This window comes from Nicotiana sylvestris, chromosome 3, assembly GCF_000393655.2.
Source record: "Nicotiana sylvestris chromosome 3, ASM39365v2, whole genome shotgun sequence".
NCBI classification, from domain to species: domain Eukaryota; kingdom Viridiplantae; phylum Streptophyta; class Magnoliopsida; order Solanales; family Solanaceae; genus Nicotiana; species Nicotiana sylvestris.
Genome location: NC_091059.1, coordinates 184,625,838 through 184,641,691, shown reverse-complemented (window position 1 = coordinate 184,641,691; position 15,854 = coordinate 184,625,838). Strand labels below are relative to the sequence as shown.

The 15,854-nt window shown below is 38.0% G+C and overlaps 2 protein-coding genes across 2 annotated transcripts; both read left to right on the top strand.

The window, feature by feature from the left end:
* The first annotated feature begins 664 nt into the window (after positions 1 to 664).
* Positions 665 to 6,032, top strand: LOC104218413 (cell wall integrity protein scw1). The gene is made up of 9 exons (XM_009768901.2): positions 665 to 940; positions 1,023 to 1,202; positions 1,288 to 1,363; positions 3,343 to 3,475; positions 3,754 to 3,868; positions 4,270 to 4,361; positions 4,467 to 4,536; positions 4,646 to 4,728; positions 5,599 to 6,032. Exons 1-9 carry the CDS (start codon positions 824 to 826, stop codon positions 5,690 to 5,692), a joined length of 960 nt encoding a protein of 319 aa, XP_009767203.1. The 5' UTR covers positions 665 to 823; the 3' UTR covers positions 5,693 to 6,032.
* A 2,360-nt stretch (positions 6,033 to 8,392) lies between these two features.
* On the top strand, positions 8,393 to 12,554 carry LOC104212775 (receptor-like protein kinase). The gene is made up of 2 exons (XM_009762131.2): positions 8,393 to 11,798; positions 11,912 to 12,554. Exons 1-2 carry the CDS (start codon positions 8,828 to 8,830, stop codon positions 12,256 to 12,258), a joined length of 3,318 nt encoding a protein of 1,105 aa, XP_009760433.1. The 5' UTR covers positions 8,393 to 8,827; the 3' UTR covers positions 12,259 to 12,554.
* The last annotated feature ends 3,300 nt before the right edge of the window (positions 12,555 to 15,854 follow it).

Below are 15,854 nucleotides of genomic sequence, written 5' to 3'. Positions count from 1 at the left end.
CAAGAAGTCTCAGTGTTAAAGAAACAAACTTTAATTAATGGTTCTAACCATTTCATAACTTTTACCATAACTCACCATAACGTGTGTTACCTTTGTATTTTTCTAGGAATGAAACTGGAGTGCCTAGAGCAGGAATCCAACGGCGACAGAACAAAAATAAATAGAGGCTCATCCACTCGGTGTTTATATTCTTGCTGATAATGTGTTACAAAACTTAGCTCAAAGTAATAATATAAAACAAGAAAATAGATAAAAGATATAAAGAGAAAGAGAGGAGAGATTCTATTTCTTCAATGTATTCAAGTATGTCAAATGTATACAATATCACTTCTCATCTTCTATTTATTTATAGTATTACATAGAAGTATACAAAAGGATGTCATAAACATAATATTAAACATTTGAGGTTATGGAGTAAGATCATGGGGAGGTTATGGAGGTACGAGAGTTACAACCATAACTCTATAAGTATTGAAGCAGTGAGAGTTATGAAAATAATGGAAAAGAGCAGTGGATATTACTCCTTTAAGAGTTATGGACATCCACCACTAGGTAATTATAGCATAAACATCATTCTAATTGCTTGTAAATCCTCATAACACAGTATATAATTACGGAAGGTCGCCAGGACGTTTTTTTTTATTTTTTATTTTTTTATTCTAACGAAGACCATTCTCCACCCAAAAGAAAAAGAAAAAAAAAAACACTTTCTCTTTGTCGTCTTTCTTATTACCCCAAATTCCCAAATCCCTCGTTCTAGGGTTTAGATTTATAGCGCTGTCATTGAAATTGAGCTTTGAGCAAAAGGATTCATCGATTGCAGATGGCCGGTACTGGGATTCACCCATACCACCAACAATGGCCTCCAGCTCCAGGCCCTCCGCCTGCTTCTGCTGCAGCTGCGCCACATCACCACCCTCCCTCAATGCCTATCGACGAGGTAAACACGCATATCCTCACACATTCAAACTCGCGCTTTATCCGCCATTGTTCTGATTCATTATGTGTGCTGGCATTTTCAGGTACGGACAATATTCATCTCTGGGCTACCGCAGGACGTAAAGGAGAGAGAATTGGTCAACCTTATGAGGTGGTTACCAGGTTATGAAGCATCTCAGGTCAATTTCAAAGGCGAAGTTCCCATGGGGTTTGCCCTATTCTCTAACCATCAATTCGCTATCGGTGCCAAGGACGCCCTTCAGGTCTTTTTTCATTATACTTTTATGGAGATTATTTCCCGCCATAAACGTCTTAATTTTGCATGGATTCATTCTTGGATGGATTTAGGGTTTGTGTTTTGACACGGAGGCCAAATGTATTCTGCACACGGAGATGGCAAAGAAGAATCTCTTTGTCAAAAGAGGTGCTTTTTTATTCTTCAAGTTATCATTTTTTAGCTTTGTGCTTTTATTGAAAAAGTTAAATTCATATTCATATAATCGAGGTGTTGCAGAAAAAAAGAAGCTTACTTTCTTTGGTTAAATAAAGCAAGTATTATAAATTGGGGTACTATCTTTGGTGGATTTGTTTGAGGAGCTCCAATAAGCCCATGCTTGAGTGAAATGTTGTAGAGGATGTTCACAAAGGCGATTGAGAAGTCATTTAGGATTATTCTCTTAGTCTTTCCGGGGGGGGGGGGGTGTATTTGTGAAACTAACTAATACAACAACAACCCAGTATAATCCCATTAGTGGGGTCTGGGGAGGGTAGTGTATACGCAGAACTTACCCCTACCCTGGGGTAGAGAGACTGTTTCCAATAGACCCTCGGCATCCTTCCCTCCAAGAACCCCACCTTGCTCTTGGGGTGACTCGAACTCACAGCCTCTTGGTTGGAAGTGGAGGGTGCTTACCATCAGAGCAACCCACCTTGTCGTTAGTTACAAGTGCAGTTTGTTTGAGTCAAAGACGACTATCCAACTGTCATTTTCCAAAGAATAAGTACATACTCCATTTTATTTGAGTATGTAAAGACTCCTGGGCTTAACTCATTCCTAAAAGCTAGACCTTGAGGTGATGATTGCCCAAAACTATGACCAAATACCCCATCCACAACCAATGCGTTACTCTAACAGAGTAAATGGTAAGCGATTGTCAGTTGGAAGTCTATGGGCCATTGTATTTCTGACAGCATGTGCTTATGTAACCATAAACTTTAAGGTGCTTGAGAAGACTAATTGACTGTTAATATTAAAAAAAAGAAAAGAAAATAAGAGTTTGACTGTTGTTTCTTTTTAAGGTGGCTTAGCTTTTCACATAAATCTTACAAGAGCAAGCTATTGTATGTGGTAAGTGCTGGCTAGTAATTACTCAGAGAGATGTGTTGTGGACTGTTTTGAGTTTACATATCTAGAACTGCTTTGGTTGATAATCTCTAGTTTAAATTCGTGTGGGATTGTGTGCTGGATATTAGGACACTGCTTGGAGAAGGCTATATGTACATGGAGGGTCAACCTTGTTCTTTTGAGTAGATATCCGACGGAAAGAACTTAAGTAACTTACGTGAGATTTCCTTAGGGATGGTAGTAGGTGAAAATTCAACTAACTTTTGTTTGAATGTCAAGCAGTATCTTAACCACTCCGTCAGGAGATTAGGGAATTAAAATCTTTTATTGGCTTTCCCTGTTCTTCCTCCTGCACCCGTTCCACCCAGCCACATTAGAGGGTAAGATTTGTGATGCGGAAAATGGCTATGTCTATTGTTGCAGAGGATAAACCTTGGTGCAAACGGTTCCTAGAGTCAAAATACGAGTTTCCCTGTGAAAACTGCTTACTCACCTTGCTTGGATAATTTCACAATAGTGTTAAGCAACGCAAACAGGAATACTTTGGAGCACTTTACTGATTAAAAAGAAAAGAAAGGAAAGGGCAATACTTTGGAGCACATTAACTTTGAGTAGCTCCTCAAATGGAATTTTCTGGTTTCTAATTTTCTATTGGTTTTGTTCCACTATTTGCAAATTTTCTTAATTTTCCTAATTTGTATGTGATCTTTTAGTGCCTCAGATACTCTTTAACTCTTTTTAAAAAAAATGTATTGTCCTTGTTGTTGTAATCATCTTACCTAATGCTTACATGAATTCGATTGCAAGTTGGAAGATTTCTCGCTTTTCTGCTAACCTATAAGGGCAGGATTTATCTTTAGATAGTACATCAAGATACATAAAGAAACCCTAATGGCTTAATAATTTTTTCTTCTTATTTTTATTGATCTCCATTTCTGAAGCTCTTGTTATTTACTTGTTTATAGTTATCACAATTCACAACTATGTTTACACGGGATTCTACTATTTTTATGATAACAATTCTACATTTCTGAAGCTCTTATTTGATTTGGTTGCAGGGATTGTAGTTGATTCAAATGCACATGACCAGAGTAAACGTTTGCGTACTGGGGGTGATTACACACACTCTGGTTATTCAAGTCCCTCTCCTTTCCACCCCCCTCCCCCTGCACCTGTCTGGGGACCACATGGGTAAGAGTTTTTCTAAATGTAAAATGTTTGTTTTAAGACGAACTCCATGATGAAAAGTGTGATAGTGATAGCCTGATAGGGATTGATTGTTCTCACAACATAGAGCTAATTCCTGGAGTAGTATAATCAAGTTCCTCATTGGTTTCTTTCTTTTGAAAAAAGAAATGAAAGTTGAAAGGAGGTTAATGGTTCCTTTATTTACCTGTTAATGGTTGTATCTCCTTTATTTCCTACCCAAACCCCCAAACTAAAAAAGTACAATGATTCTTGTCTCTCAGGTATCTCGCTCAAGCTCCTCCACCATACGATCCATATGGAGGCTACCCTGTTCCTCACATGCCAATGCCTGCACCTGCTCCTGTGCCGGCACCAAGCAGTTATGTGCCAATCCAGGTGATGCATGCATGTCTCTAACTTTGTCATTTGTGTTAGATTTGAAAATTTTCCAGAGTTAACTAACGGTTGACATCTTTCCTGCATGCCTTTTTGTTTATGTTTCCTTTTTAGGTTTTGTTCTTACTGTTTTTGATTTGGGTTTACTATGGCATATGCATTTAGGACTAGAATATTATTTTTATTGTCAAGTTGGTTGGATCTGACTTCCTTCATATCTGTGGTTCTGCTGATTCTTTTGAGACTGTGTTACTGCTGAAATTGGTGGGACAGTGTTATGCTTTATCCAGCTGGTGGATGTAGCATTTGTGCAGTATATGTTCGTTCTAAAGATTAATGCATCATGCTTGATATAGTTTGTATTTTGCTGTGTCCACTGATCTATTATTGCATTCTTGTAGAATACTAAAGATAACCCTCCTTGCAATACCCTATTTATTGGCAATCTTGGAGAGAATATAAACGAGGAAGAGCTGAGAGGCCTTTTCAGCGCGTACGGCTCTGCAATTTACTATTGCTTTTATGCAAAAGTTGACTGTTTCTTATTTTTCTGTCTTAACTATTTTCTAATCTATTCATTTGCTTAATGTACTACCAGACAACCTGGTTTTAAACAGATGAAGGTTTTGAGACAGGAAAGACATACGGTGTGTTTCATTGAATTTGAAGTAAGTTCCTTGCCTGTCTGGGGTCCTTTTTTATGCGTTTTTTTGATTGTGTGCATAATTTATGCTCCTACTTCATGTTATCATCAACTTCTGTCTGTGGCATATGCAGGATGTGAATAGTGCCACCAATGTCCATCACAGTTTGCAGGGTGCTGTCATACCGAGCTCTGGTTCAGTTGGCATGCGAATTCAATATCCTTTATTCTTGTTTAGCTGTCTCATCTGCTGGAGCTTGATATTTTTAAATCGTGCCTTTCTCTTGCTTCTGCCACTGTTGTTTTAGCAGTCTGAATCTGACTGCCGATTTGGAAGTGTTGAGTTTTTTTTTCTAATATAAAAAAAATCAAACACTTCCAAGTGTTGACTTGGACTTGGTGTTGGGGCAGTATCCTGTGGGCTTTGTGCCTCTGCAGATACAACCTTTTTGAACAAAATTATCCTGAGTTGGGACACTGAAGGGGCAATATTTGCATGCTGAAGCTCCCTTTGGTATTGGGAGCTTGGAGCTTCCAGAAATTGGATAACCATCTGTTTTGAAATATCATTGAGATTTCAAAACACTTCCAAGTGTTTTCCCTTTGGTATTGGGAGCTTGGAGCTTCCAGAAAATTGGATAATCATCTGTTTTGAAATATCATTGAGATTGCTGTTAACAGGATGAGACCTGACTAATGTTTTATTGCTGATGTTGGTTTGTTCTTCCTGCGAAAATTTTGTTGCCAACCTTCTAAAACTTTTTTCATTTTTCTTTTTCTTCCCTGAGATGACACTAGTCCTTTTTGACATCCGAAATGAAAAGAGAAGATGATGATAGTGCTTTATCTACCTCTGCATGTGACTTTTGAGAAAGGGTTATGTTTTTAGAACCACAAACTTTATTTATAGCCTTTTCCCAAATACTTATGTAGGTCTATATGTAGAGAGTAAGATAAGGCACTTTATACTACAAATGTATAGTCACCATCTCATGGGAAGTACTCCTTTTAGTCATCTGAGTTTTAAATTGTATAATCTAACACAACATTCTTTGGATGGCCATGTTTCTCCTTAATATTCAACTACATATTCAAAGAATCCATTTGGGAAAAGGAAGGATGGCCACCCAGCTGCTGCCCCTAATGCAAATGGAGCTCCTCCGCCTCTTACCTACCAGTAGCTGCAGGGGATGTATTCTGTTCTCTATGCTCTGCCAAATACAAACACATCATGCAGCTGTTGCATGCATCCTTGCTATCATCAAGTCATGAGCATTAGCATCTTGACATGAACATCTTTTTGGATCATATCATAGTTTATCCAAGACATGCATTTGAAGCACGGTCATCTCAAAATTTGTCAGCTTATTCAGGGTTCACATTTTATGACATGTCATAGGAAGGATGCATTTAATTTCTGGTGTTAAATCTTGTTGGTCTATTATGTCACATGCTATACTATATTTTGAGAATTGCTTTGCGGAATATATTTTAGTGCTAAGATATGTTTTTAACCCTCAAGTCTAACTTCTTTAGCACCTTATCATCATACTATGTGTGGAATAAAATAAAATGTGCATCATAAAGTGAGATCATAATGCGGTTAGCATGCATCTCAACTCTCTCTGGTTAGGGTTGTCAGTCACTCCATTAACCTCATAATGCAAACTGATGATAACACTATAACATCCATGTTTCAGATCCTAGACGACTGGATTGTCTGGAAATAGCATTGTGCTTGTGTTATGCAGGTAATTGTGCAAAAAGACGGGGCTTCCTTTTATTTGGGGATGTCCAATTGCTGGAGTTGCTTTGTCCAGGTATTTTGTTCCGCTTGCAGAATGTGCACATCATGTTATAGATGTTGATGCGGCACCCCGCGAGAAGCTGGTTCTTGTTTGTTTCAGGCTGGTGTGGTAGCTTTGAGCTTTCTTGCCTGTTTCCTTTTAGGTTTTTCAGCCAACTCTAATTGCAAACAAAAGTTTGATTCGTGGAATTTTTTTACATAGTTGACTGGTTGGATATATGATCTGTAACAATTAGAGTTGAGTGACTTTGGAAAGAAATAGTTAAAGGATTTTGTAGGAATTAGGAAATCCAAATCAGCCAGTATTTCTACTTTTAAAGGCGCTGACCGAATAGCTTTATTTCATTGGTTAATATTTGCATATTTGGGGGTCATTTGGTGGGAGGGACTGGAAAGATAATCTCCAGAGAGTTAATGCAGTCAACAGCGAGATTGATGGACACTCGGCGAACTTTCTATCGCATGTCATGGCAAACGGCAACTTTGTTTGCTTTCTTCGTAGTGTGAAAGCAGATGATTATGTTTGGTGAGAGCAGTAATTTTCTCCAACGCGGTTGTTAAGAATACTATAAATCAGAATTATGAACCCGTCTGATTGCGCACTATAAAAATACTACAATTATGTTATTTTGGCTTTGGTGCTTTTTAGAAAAGAATTTATGGCATGTTTTCTCAACAACTTCGTCCTGTCGAGTGTGGAGGAAGTACTTATCCGATCCATTAAACCGGTTACCGTTTGGAGAAAATTCTCCCCGGTAAAAGGACAAATATTGAAGAAGGAAAGGGCCCAAAGCAGATAAGAAGCAAAAAAAAAAAAACAATTTAGGCCTGTCAGTTTGTATTTCTCATTTTGTTTCAATTTTATGTCCGGTTTGAAATAGTAATTCGATTTTCATATGATTTAGTGTGGTAGAAGAGAATATTGAAGTTGTTATTGCGAAACTAGGTGGTGAAACTTTTTAAGCAAAACTAGTTTACAGGAAGTGAATTTCAAAGTCAACCATAAGCAAAATAATGGTAATCCCATTTGTAGAAAAGCAGATCAAATCTGTAATAAAATATAGGACAGCGGAAAGTTTGCCAGAAAATTCAGCTAATACAAACATAGGTAATGTACAAACATATGGGACATCAAAACGATACTTTCAGATATGAAACACACAATTACATATAGCCAAAATTTACTCATATCCAATATTTACATGAAAGTTAGCAGCTTCATGAGCAATTACCAACAACAATGATTTGTATGACTTATGGACCATAGTACATATTTATACAAGTCTTTCTGTAACTTTGTACACAAGGTGGGAGCTCATGCATTGCCGGTCGGTTGATTATATAGTAATAACTGAATAATTGAACTCAGCATAAAGTTTTGCATGATGTAATAAAATTCTTCGTTGGTTGTATAAAAAAAAACAGTATAACTAATATATTATACATCATGTGATTGGTGATATTAAATTACAGCGATTGCATTATGTTAAGGAAAAATCTATGTATTTATGTAGTATGTATTATGCCTTCCTTCTTAGTAATTATTGTATAAAATAATAATTACATTATAGTTGCCTCATAACTATCGGGACACTGAGTGGGTGGGTGGGTGGCGGTAGCTGCCGGTAGGAGGTCTTCGTCGTCGGACATGGAATTTGGGTAAAAGAAGGTCAATGAAGAGTCCACGAAGAAAGAATAGTGCTATTCGGCAGAAAAAGAAGATGGTGGGCCACGTCCGGCAGAAACATTTCTGGTAAGCAGTGGACCATTTCTTTATTAAGGTATGATTTACTGAATAAAGAATTCGACCTCAACTTCCTCAGTTTGGACTTTGGAGATAAGAAATTTTTTCCCTTCTCCCCGAAAAGTTTTCACTTTTTTCCGAAAGGAGAATTTTATTTATAAATTTTTTAATTTTTATTTAAAAGTGTATTTTTTAAATTTGAAAAATTCCAAAATATTATTTTTTAAAATTTTCACTCAAATCATTCAAAAAATTTCAAAAACAAACCTAAAATTATATTCATGTCCAAACACAACTCTAAATTTTTAATACCATTTTCGCTTTGGAATTTTTTCTAGCCTGAGTAGTTGACGGTGCTACTCCAGTTGGGCTCTACCCCTAGTAGGGGCCACAACCTAGGGCTTTGGATCCTGCTCAGCTGCGGCTATCATTTTTTAGAATTTTAGAAGTCCAAACGTCCACTAGGGTAGTTAAAACTCCACTCGTGTTGAGTTCATATTTATCCCTTTGACAGGCCTTTATGTTTTTGAACGTGTTCCCATTTCCTTTCACACTTATTAGAAGACCAACACACTATTCTACAAAATTCCAAATGAAGAAGAAGAGCTTACTTCATCATTTGTTTTCCCCTCCTTAAACTACACTTCAAATTTCTTCACAACCGCCTTGTTCTTCTTCATTCCCACACTCACACCCACACCCACACCCACACCCCCAATTATTTTTTAACAGCAGTGTTACTCTCTTACTCTTCTTGTTCAAATTATGAATACTGCTTTTAAATATTTCATCTTTTTCTACTGCTGCTGCTTCTCTGTGTCTGTTTATGCTCTTAGCTCTGATGGCACAGCTCTACTTTCCCTTCTTAGCCACTGGACTACTGTACCCTCAGCTATTAACTCTTCTTGGAATGCTTCTGATTCCACTCCTTGTTCTTGGGTTGGTGTTGAATGTGATCGCAAACAATTTATCACATCTTTCAACCTGTCTGGCTATGGAATCTCTGGCCAATTGGGACCTGAGATTGGTCACTTGCAGCACTTGCTTACCATTGATTTGGGCGTTAATACATTCTCCGGCTCCATTCCTCCCCAGCTCGGCAATTGCACTCTTCTTGATTACTTGGATCTGTCCTACAACGCCTTCACTGGACAAATCCCTCAGAATCTTGGAAATTTACAGAGTTTAACCTACATAAGCTTGTTCTCAAATTCATTGACTGGTAATATTCCCGATTCCTTGTTTACTATCCCACACTTGGAGACCATCTACTTTACCAGTAACAAGTTAAGTGGTCCCATTCCATCCAGCATTGGTAACATGACTCAACTTTTGTCTATCTATCTTTATGATAATGAGTTATCAGGTCCTATTCCTTCCTCTATAGTGAACTGTACTAACTTGGAAGAGTTGTATTTGAATGATAACCGGTTAGTTGGTAGCTTGCCTGAGCATTTAGATAAGCTAGTACACCTTGTTTATTTGGATGTAAGCAATAATAGACTAGAAGGTAGTATACCTTTCGGTTCGGGTAACTGCAAATATCTTGACAATCTGATCTTGTCATACAACCATTTTAATGGAGGACTTCCACAAGGTTTGGGGCATTGTAGTAACCTAACAGTTCTTGCTGCTACCTCTTCTGGTTTAAGTGGCCCTATTCCTGCTTCTCTGGGCCAGCTCACAAAGTTGGAGAAGCTTTACCTTAATGACAACAATTTCTCTGGAAAAATACCGCCTGAGCTGGGCGAGTGTCAAGCCTTGCTGGAATTACTTTTACCGGAAAACCAACTGGAAGGTGAAATTCCTAGTGAACTAGGGTCTCTCAGTCAGTTGCAGAATCTCTCTTTGTATTCCAACAATTTGAGTGGTGAAATTCCCCTCAGCATTTGGAAGATTCAAAGCCTTCAAAATCTTCTCGTCTACAGAAACAACCTGACCGGGGAGTTACCTCTTGAAATGACCGAGTTGGAACAGTTGAGGAACATATCCTTATTTGAAAACCAGTTTACTGGAGTTATACCTCAAGGTTTGGGGATTAACAGCAGTCTAACACTGCTGGATTTCACCAACAACAACTTTTCAGGTCCTGTTCCACCAAATCTTTGTTTTGGCAAGCAACTGAATAAGCTTATGTTAGGTTATAATCATCTTGAAGGTGGCATTCCTTCTCAATTAGGAAAGTGTTCTACTTTGACCAGAGTAATTCTCAAAAAGAATAATCTCTCAGGTGCCATTCCAGATTTTGTTAAGAACACAAATCCTATTTTCTTGGATCTCAGTGAGAATGGCTTCAGAGGTAAAATACCCCCAAGTTTGGCAAATCTTGGCAATGTTACATCAATTGACTTATCAATGAATAAGCTCTCAGGGTTTATACCGCCGGAGCTGGCAAACCTTGTTAACCTCCAGAGTTTGGATCTGTCTTATAATAGTTTAGACGGTTTACTGCCAACTCAACTTTCAAACTGCCAGAGACTGTTGAAGCTTGACGTAAGTCATAATTTGTTGAGTGGCTCGATCCCATCCACGTTCGGAAGCTTTAGAGAGCTAACCATTTTGAGTTTGAATGAGAATGATCTTTCAGGAGGTATTCCAACCTCCTTGTTTGAACTCAAGAAGCTCTCTGTGCTGCAGCTTGGTGGAAATGCACTCGGTGGGGACATTTCTTCAGCAATTGCGACTGCATCAAGAGAAACACTAAGGTCGTTTAATCTGAGTAGTAACAGGTTGGCAGGTGAACTTCCTGCAGAGCTAGGGAAATTTACTTTCCTGGAGGAGTTAGATATAGCGGACAATAATCTTTCTGGAACTTTAAGAGTTCTTGATGGAATGCGTTCCTTGATCTTCGTCAATGTATCACACAACCTCTTTTCTGGTCCAGTGCCGGCAAATCTGATGAAGTTCTTAAACTCAACTCCTTCCTCTTTCTCGGGAAACTTGGGCCTTTGCGTGCACTGGAATCCAGAAGAAGGCTCAAATTGCCCTGAGAATAGCACTCTACGGCCTTGTAATCTTCAATCAAACAATGGAAGACACCTAAGTGGACCAGCAACGGCACTGATTGCAGTTGGGGTACTGTTGTTTACCATTTCCTTATTCCTAGTAATTGCTTACATGCTTCAGTGGCGCAAAAATTCTGGGAAAGAAGTTGCAATATTTGCTCAAGAAGGTGCTTCGTCCCTGCTTAACAAAGTATTGGAAGCTACACAGAACCTAAATGATAAGTATGTCATTGGGAGGGGAGCACATGGAATTGTATATAAGGCCATCTTGGGTCCAGGGAAAGCGTATGCTGTGAAAAAGCTGGTGTCTGTTGGTATAAAGGATGGAAGGACAAGTATGGTTAGAGAAATTCAGACAATTGGAAAGGTTAGGCACCGTAATCTTGTCAAATTAGAAGACTTCTGGCTGAGAAAGGATTATGGACTGATTCTTTACAATTACATGGAGAACGGGAGCCTTCATGATATTCTTCATGAGACTAATCCACCTGTAACATTAGAATGGAGAGTTCGGTACCGTATTGCTATTGGAACTGCTCAAGGGTTGTCATATCTCCACTTTGACTGTGATCCTGCCATCGTGCATCGAGATATCAAGCCCATGAATATCTTGTTGGACTCTGATCTGGAGCCTCACATATCAGATTTTGGCATTGCAAAACTTCTGGATCAGTCTGCTGCAATTTCCCCCTCCAATACCCTCCAGGGTACAGTTGGATACATGGCTCCAGGTACTTTCATAATTTTCATTTTTGCTCACACAGCCTTTCAGTTTGTCCTCTCTTTAGAGACCTCGTTGTCTGTAAAAAATAATATATCTATGTCTTGTCTGTTTTGTCTACAGAGACTGCATTTGCAGCTGGAAAGAGCAAGGAGTCAGATGTTTATAGTTATGGTGTTGTCCTGTTGGAACTTATAACTCGAAAGAAGGCCTTGGATCCTTCACTTTATGGGGGTACAGATATTGTGAGTTGGGCTAGGTCTGTTTGGGCAGAAGCTCAAGAAATTGAGAAGATTGTGGATCCAAGCATTTTGGATGAATTCATAGACTCAAATATCATGGAACAAGTAATTGAAGTGCTTTCACTGGCTCTTAGATGTACAGAGAAGGAAGTTAGCAAAAGACCGACAATGAGAGAGGTGGTCAAGCAATTAACAAGGTCCAGTTCGAGTATAAGAAGCAAGTACTAGCAGCTATCAATCAGAGGCCATTCCATGTAAACTCTGATGTGTTCTAGGTACACTAGACTTGGTCCTAATTTTGTATTTGATTTCTGAATCCTTGTTAGGTTCAGTCTCTTTTTATTGGTAGAGGATGGTAGAAATCTATTTACACTACTGCAGCTTGGGAAGAGAAGGCGTTTGCCTTGTAGCTGTAAATGTCTTTTTCATCATGTAGATATGGATGAAATCTAAAGATAACTTACTGCTGAGACTGTTCATCTTAGCTAATCTTATTCTCAGGCAAAAAGCAATTCCTTTTGCAATTCTTAGCGATCTACTATGTTAAAGACATATCCCTATTTACAAAATTTCCTTGCCTTTATCAATAGGCTTTTATATATGACTGTTTCTCTTTTCTGGGCAAATCGGCTTACCATTGAATTGTGAACCAATCTTTCAGTTAGAAGTGGGAAAAACTAACGTAGTGAGCCTGGATTTCATGGTCATCCAATGTCACGACCCATTTTCTGAACAAGCTGGGACCGGCACTCGATCACTAAACATGACCGAGCGAACCATCTCTGCTTATCAAATCTACTATAACTCCAAACTTTATGTGCAACAAGACAATACTTTAACCAAATACTTTTGTTTAATTTAAACATTTAAACAAATCAACTCCAAAACTTTATTCATAGTAACCAATGAAATACTGCTAAGTTATTATAAAAAACATCTGAATCTTAACCCAACGACTATGTCTATGAAGCCTCTACTGATAAACTGACGCACTGCTCAGGACATGAGATTTCCTGGCCAGTTCTCTAAGTAACAAAGAAATAACTAAATAAAGATGACTCTAAGGAAATACTCCACGAACAAAAGCGGAGCTCACCAATAGCACTGGAAGAGAAGGAAGTCCTAACTCGTAGCCTGCTCGCCTGCAAATCCGGTTCCTACGTTGTACCGCAGACCAACATAGGTTCCCAAAAGAGAACGTCAATACCATCCATTGTACTCGGTGAGTCTCAACAACAAGGGGAGAAACTTTAATAACATATACATTATGAGCAAAAGTTCTAAATGCATGTAAAACATAAGGCTTATAAGAATAATTCTAAATAATTGCATAATAGCAGTTTATGAATATTCTAAAAGAAATTCTTTTCTTTTTCTTTCTTATAAAAAAAATACTTCACTTTATACTTTGGGAGTTCCAACTATCCTGACTTAATTCTGTCTCAGTCACCGTGTGATCGGCACGGGGTCGATCCCAACCTGATCGAATAGGCCCAATCCACGAGGTGCCACTCGCTTCATGATTCTCAGCGCTCATGTCTCATACCTTAGCATGACTAAGTAAGTTCTCAACAACGAGACCCTCGGCTCGTGTGCTCCTTACTTTGGCACAAGTAGTTTCAGGAAGTCAACGCCTTGGTCAAGACCCTAGGCCTGGACGATGACCCCTTCTCAGAATAAAGGATACTCCCAAAAATCTTTTCTTTCTAAAACTTCTTCTTGTGACTTTTCAAGTCTAAATCTTTTATACATACTCATACTGGTATCCTTAAATGTAAGGCATGACATAACAATGAAGTAAACATTCAAAAGTATTTATAAAGGTTCTTGATCCTTCATGAATTTTCAACATGAAAATGGCATATAAGAATAACATAAAAATCTGAAATTTATGCACGTACATCCAAATAATCATCTAAAGTTTAGCTAGAAAATAATTCTAAGCTAATAGGTACTTACTACTCCAATTAAGTATATATTAACTCTTTTATGTAATTCATCAAACACCTTGTATGCATGCTTTTGTGAGTTAAACCACTTTAGTAAAGAGTTATATCAACTCACCTCAAAACTTCTAGAGCCAATACGTAGGCCCCAGTCCAATTGACACCAGTCAAACAATGGATTCTACAACAACGAGTGTATTTTAATTAATTTTAAAGTTTCGCACCTAAACGCGGAACTTTACTGTTGATATAGAGAAAGAAGAGAATAACTATTTAGTTCTTACCTATTACTACTGTAGGGTAATTGACAATAGGGAATTTTATATACCTGAGTTCAAGAATTAGTGATTTGTAAAGAACCCTAGATTTTCCGTTGCCTGCGCGATAAGAAGCCTCTGTTTCGTGAGCAAACTGTTCTTTTTCGTCTAAGCTTTTGCCTTCCGTCGTTTTGATAATGACAGAACGAACGTTCTGTTTCTCTTTGAGGCTTGGGGCCTTTTTGTTTTCCACAGCCCTTCTACGGGCTTTTAGCCCTTTTTCTTTTCTTCCTTTTATTTTTTAAATTTAACTAATAACTAATGATACCCACTTTTAAAAAAATTAATAATATTAAAATTAATAACATTTCCCTAATTGTATATTCAATTATTTATAAATAGAAAAGTAACTCAAGGCTTAAATCCTTAATAAAAGTATAATTTAAAATAAAAAAAATTAAATTAAATTCTATATTTAGCGCGTCTTGAAACTTTTATAGATTTGAGGAGTGTTACTTCCAAGGTTCATGTTGTCAAAGTTGGAAAACATGTACAACAAGGTGAAAATGTCAAAGGGCTAATCTGGAGCTACTTAAGACTACCAACTACCTAGTATTTTCCAAGTTCATTATTCAACATGGAGTTTGCAATCCTACCGTGTAGGGTCACCTACACAAGATGCAGTACTCAACAGGAGTTTATTGACGTTAACTTGTATCTTATGTTGCGCGAACTCTTCAAAATACTGTCGCATCCGTGTCGGATTCTCCAAAAATACACTGCTTTCGGAGAATCCGACACGCACCCGGCAATATTTTCGAAGAGTCCGAGCAACATAGCTTGTATCTCCCAAGTGGTGCATTTTTGTGCATGACATTTGACTTCAACAGGAGTTTATCGACGTTAACTTTTATATATCCCCTTACGTTGAGGAATGAAGTCTTGACAATAGGGTTAAAAAAAGGGGGGGGGGGGAGGCACAACCCAAATCCAAATATCCAAAATCAAATATGGAGATTGAAAGTTATGTAAATTCGAAGAATTTAAGCTAATAATTTGAAGCGTATGGAGAAATGCAGCCATTTTAGTTGGTTTGATTCTTATCTGATGCATCTATCCCTTATAATCAGAACTTACAAGATGTCGAAAAAGATGAGGCAAATAAAATGTTAACAAGTAAGAAATCAAAGAATTGCACAATTAGTTGGTAGTATGTACAGTGCAACTTTACAGTCAACTCAGTTATCAGATGGAAGAATTACTCCCGAGTGTTGTACAGCAGACATGTCTTCCAAATTCAAACAATGAATTGTTGCAGTAGTGGCATCATGCAGCTCTTCTGGTGCAGAGGACACTATTTCATTGGAGTTAGAATGATTTCTTGGTAAATCTGGTGGTTGAACAGAATTTTCTGAAGAAGTATTTGGACTAATTCCAGATTCTGGAAGTTTATCTTGGGGTTGTCCAGATGAGAGGTCTCTCTGATCAAATTGTCTGCAAATTGCTATGACTTTTGACCAAATTGTGATTCTAGAATTTGATACTCTTCTGTGGAAATCTCTGTACTTGTACAAGTAGCTGGCTATAAAAATGAGGAGGCTTACTGCTGTAACTCCTCCTG

Excerpts from the sequence above, each read along its gene's own strand:
- LOC104218413 (XM_009768901.2), top strand. The coding sequence starts at position 824 with ATGGCCGGTACTGGGATTCACCCATACCACCAACAATGGCCTCCAGCT. Across the intron at positions 4,362-4,466 it reads CTGAGAGGCCTTTTCAGCGC|ACAACCTGGTTTTAAACAGA; the intron begins GTACGGCTCTGC and ends ATGTACTACCAG. Across the intron at positions 4,729-5,598 it reads TCAGTTGGCATGCGAATTCA|ATATTCAAAGAATCCATTTG; the intron begins ATATCCTTTATT and ends ATATTCAACTAC.
- LOC104212775 (XM_009762131.2), top strand. The coding sequence starts at position 8,828 with ATGAATACTGCTTTTAAATATTTCATCTTTTTCTACTGCTGCTGCTTC. Across the intron at positions 11,799-11,911 it reads AGTTGGATACATGGCTCCAG|AGACTGCATTTGCAGCTGGA; the intron begins GTACTTTCATAA and ends TTTTGTCTACAG.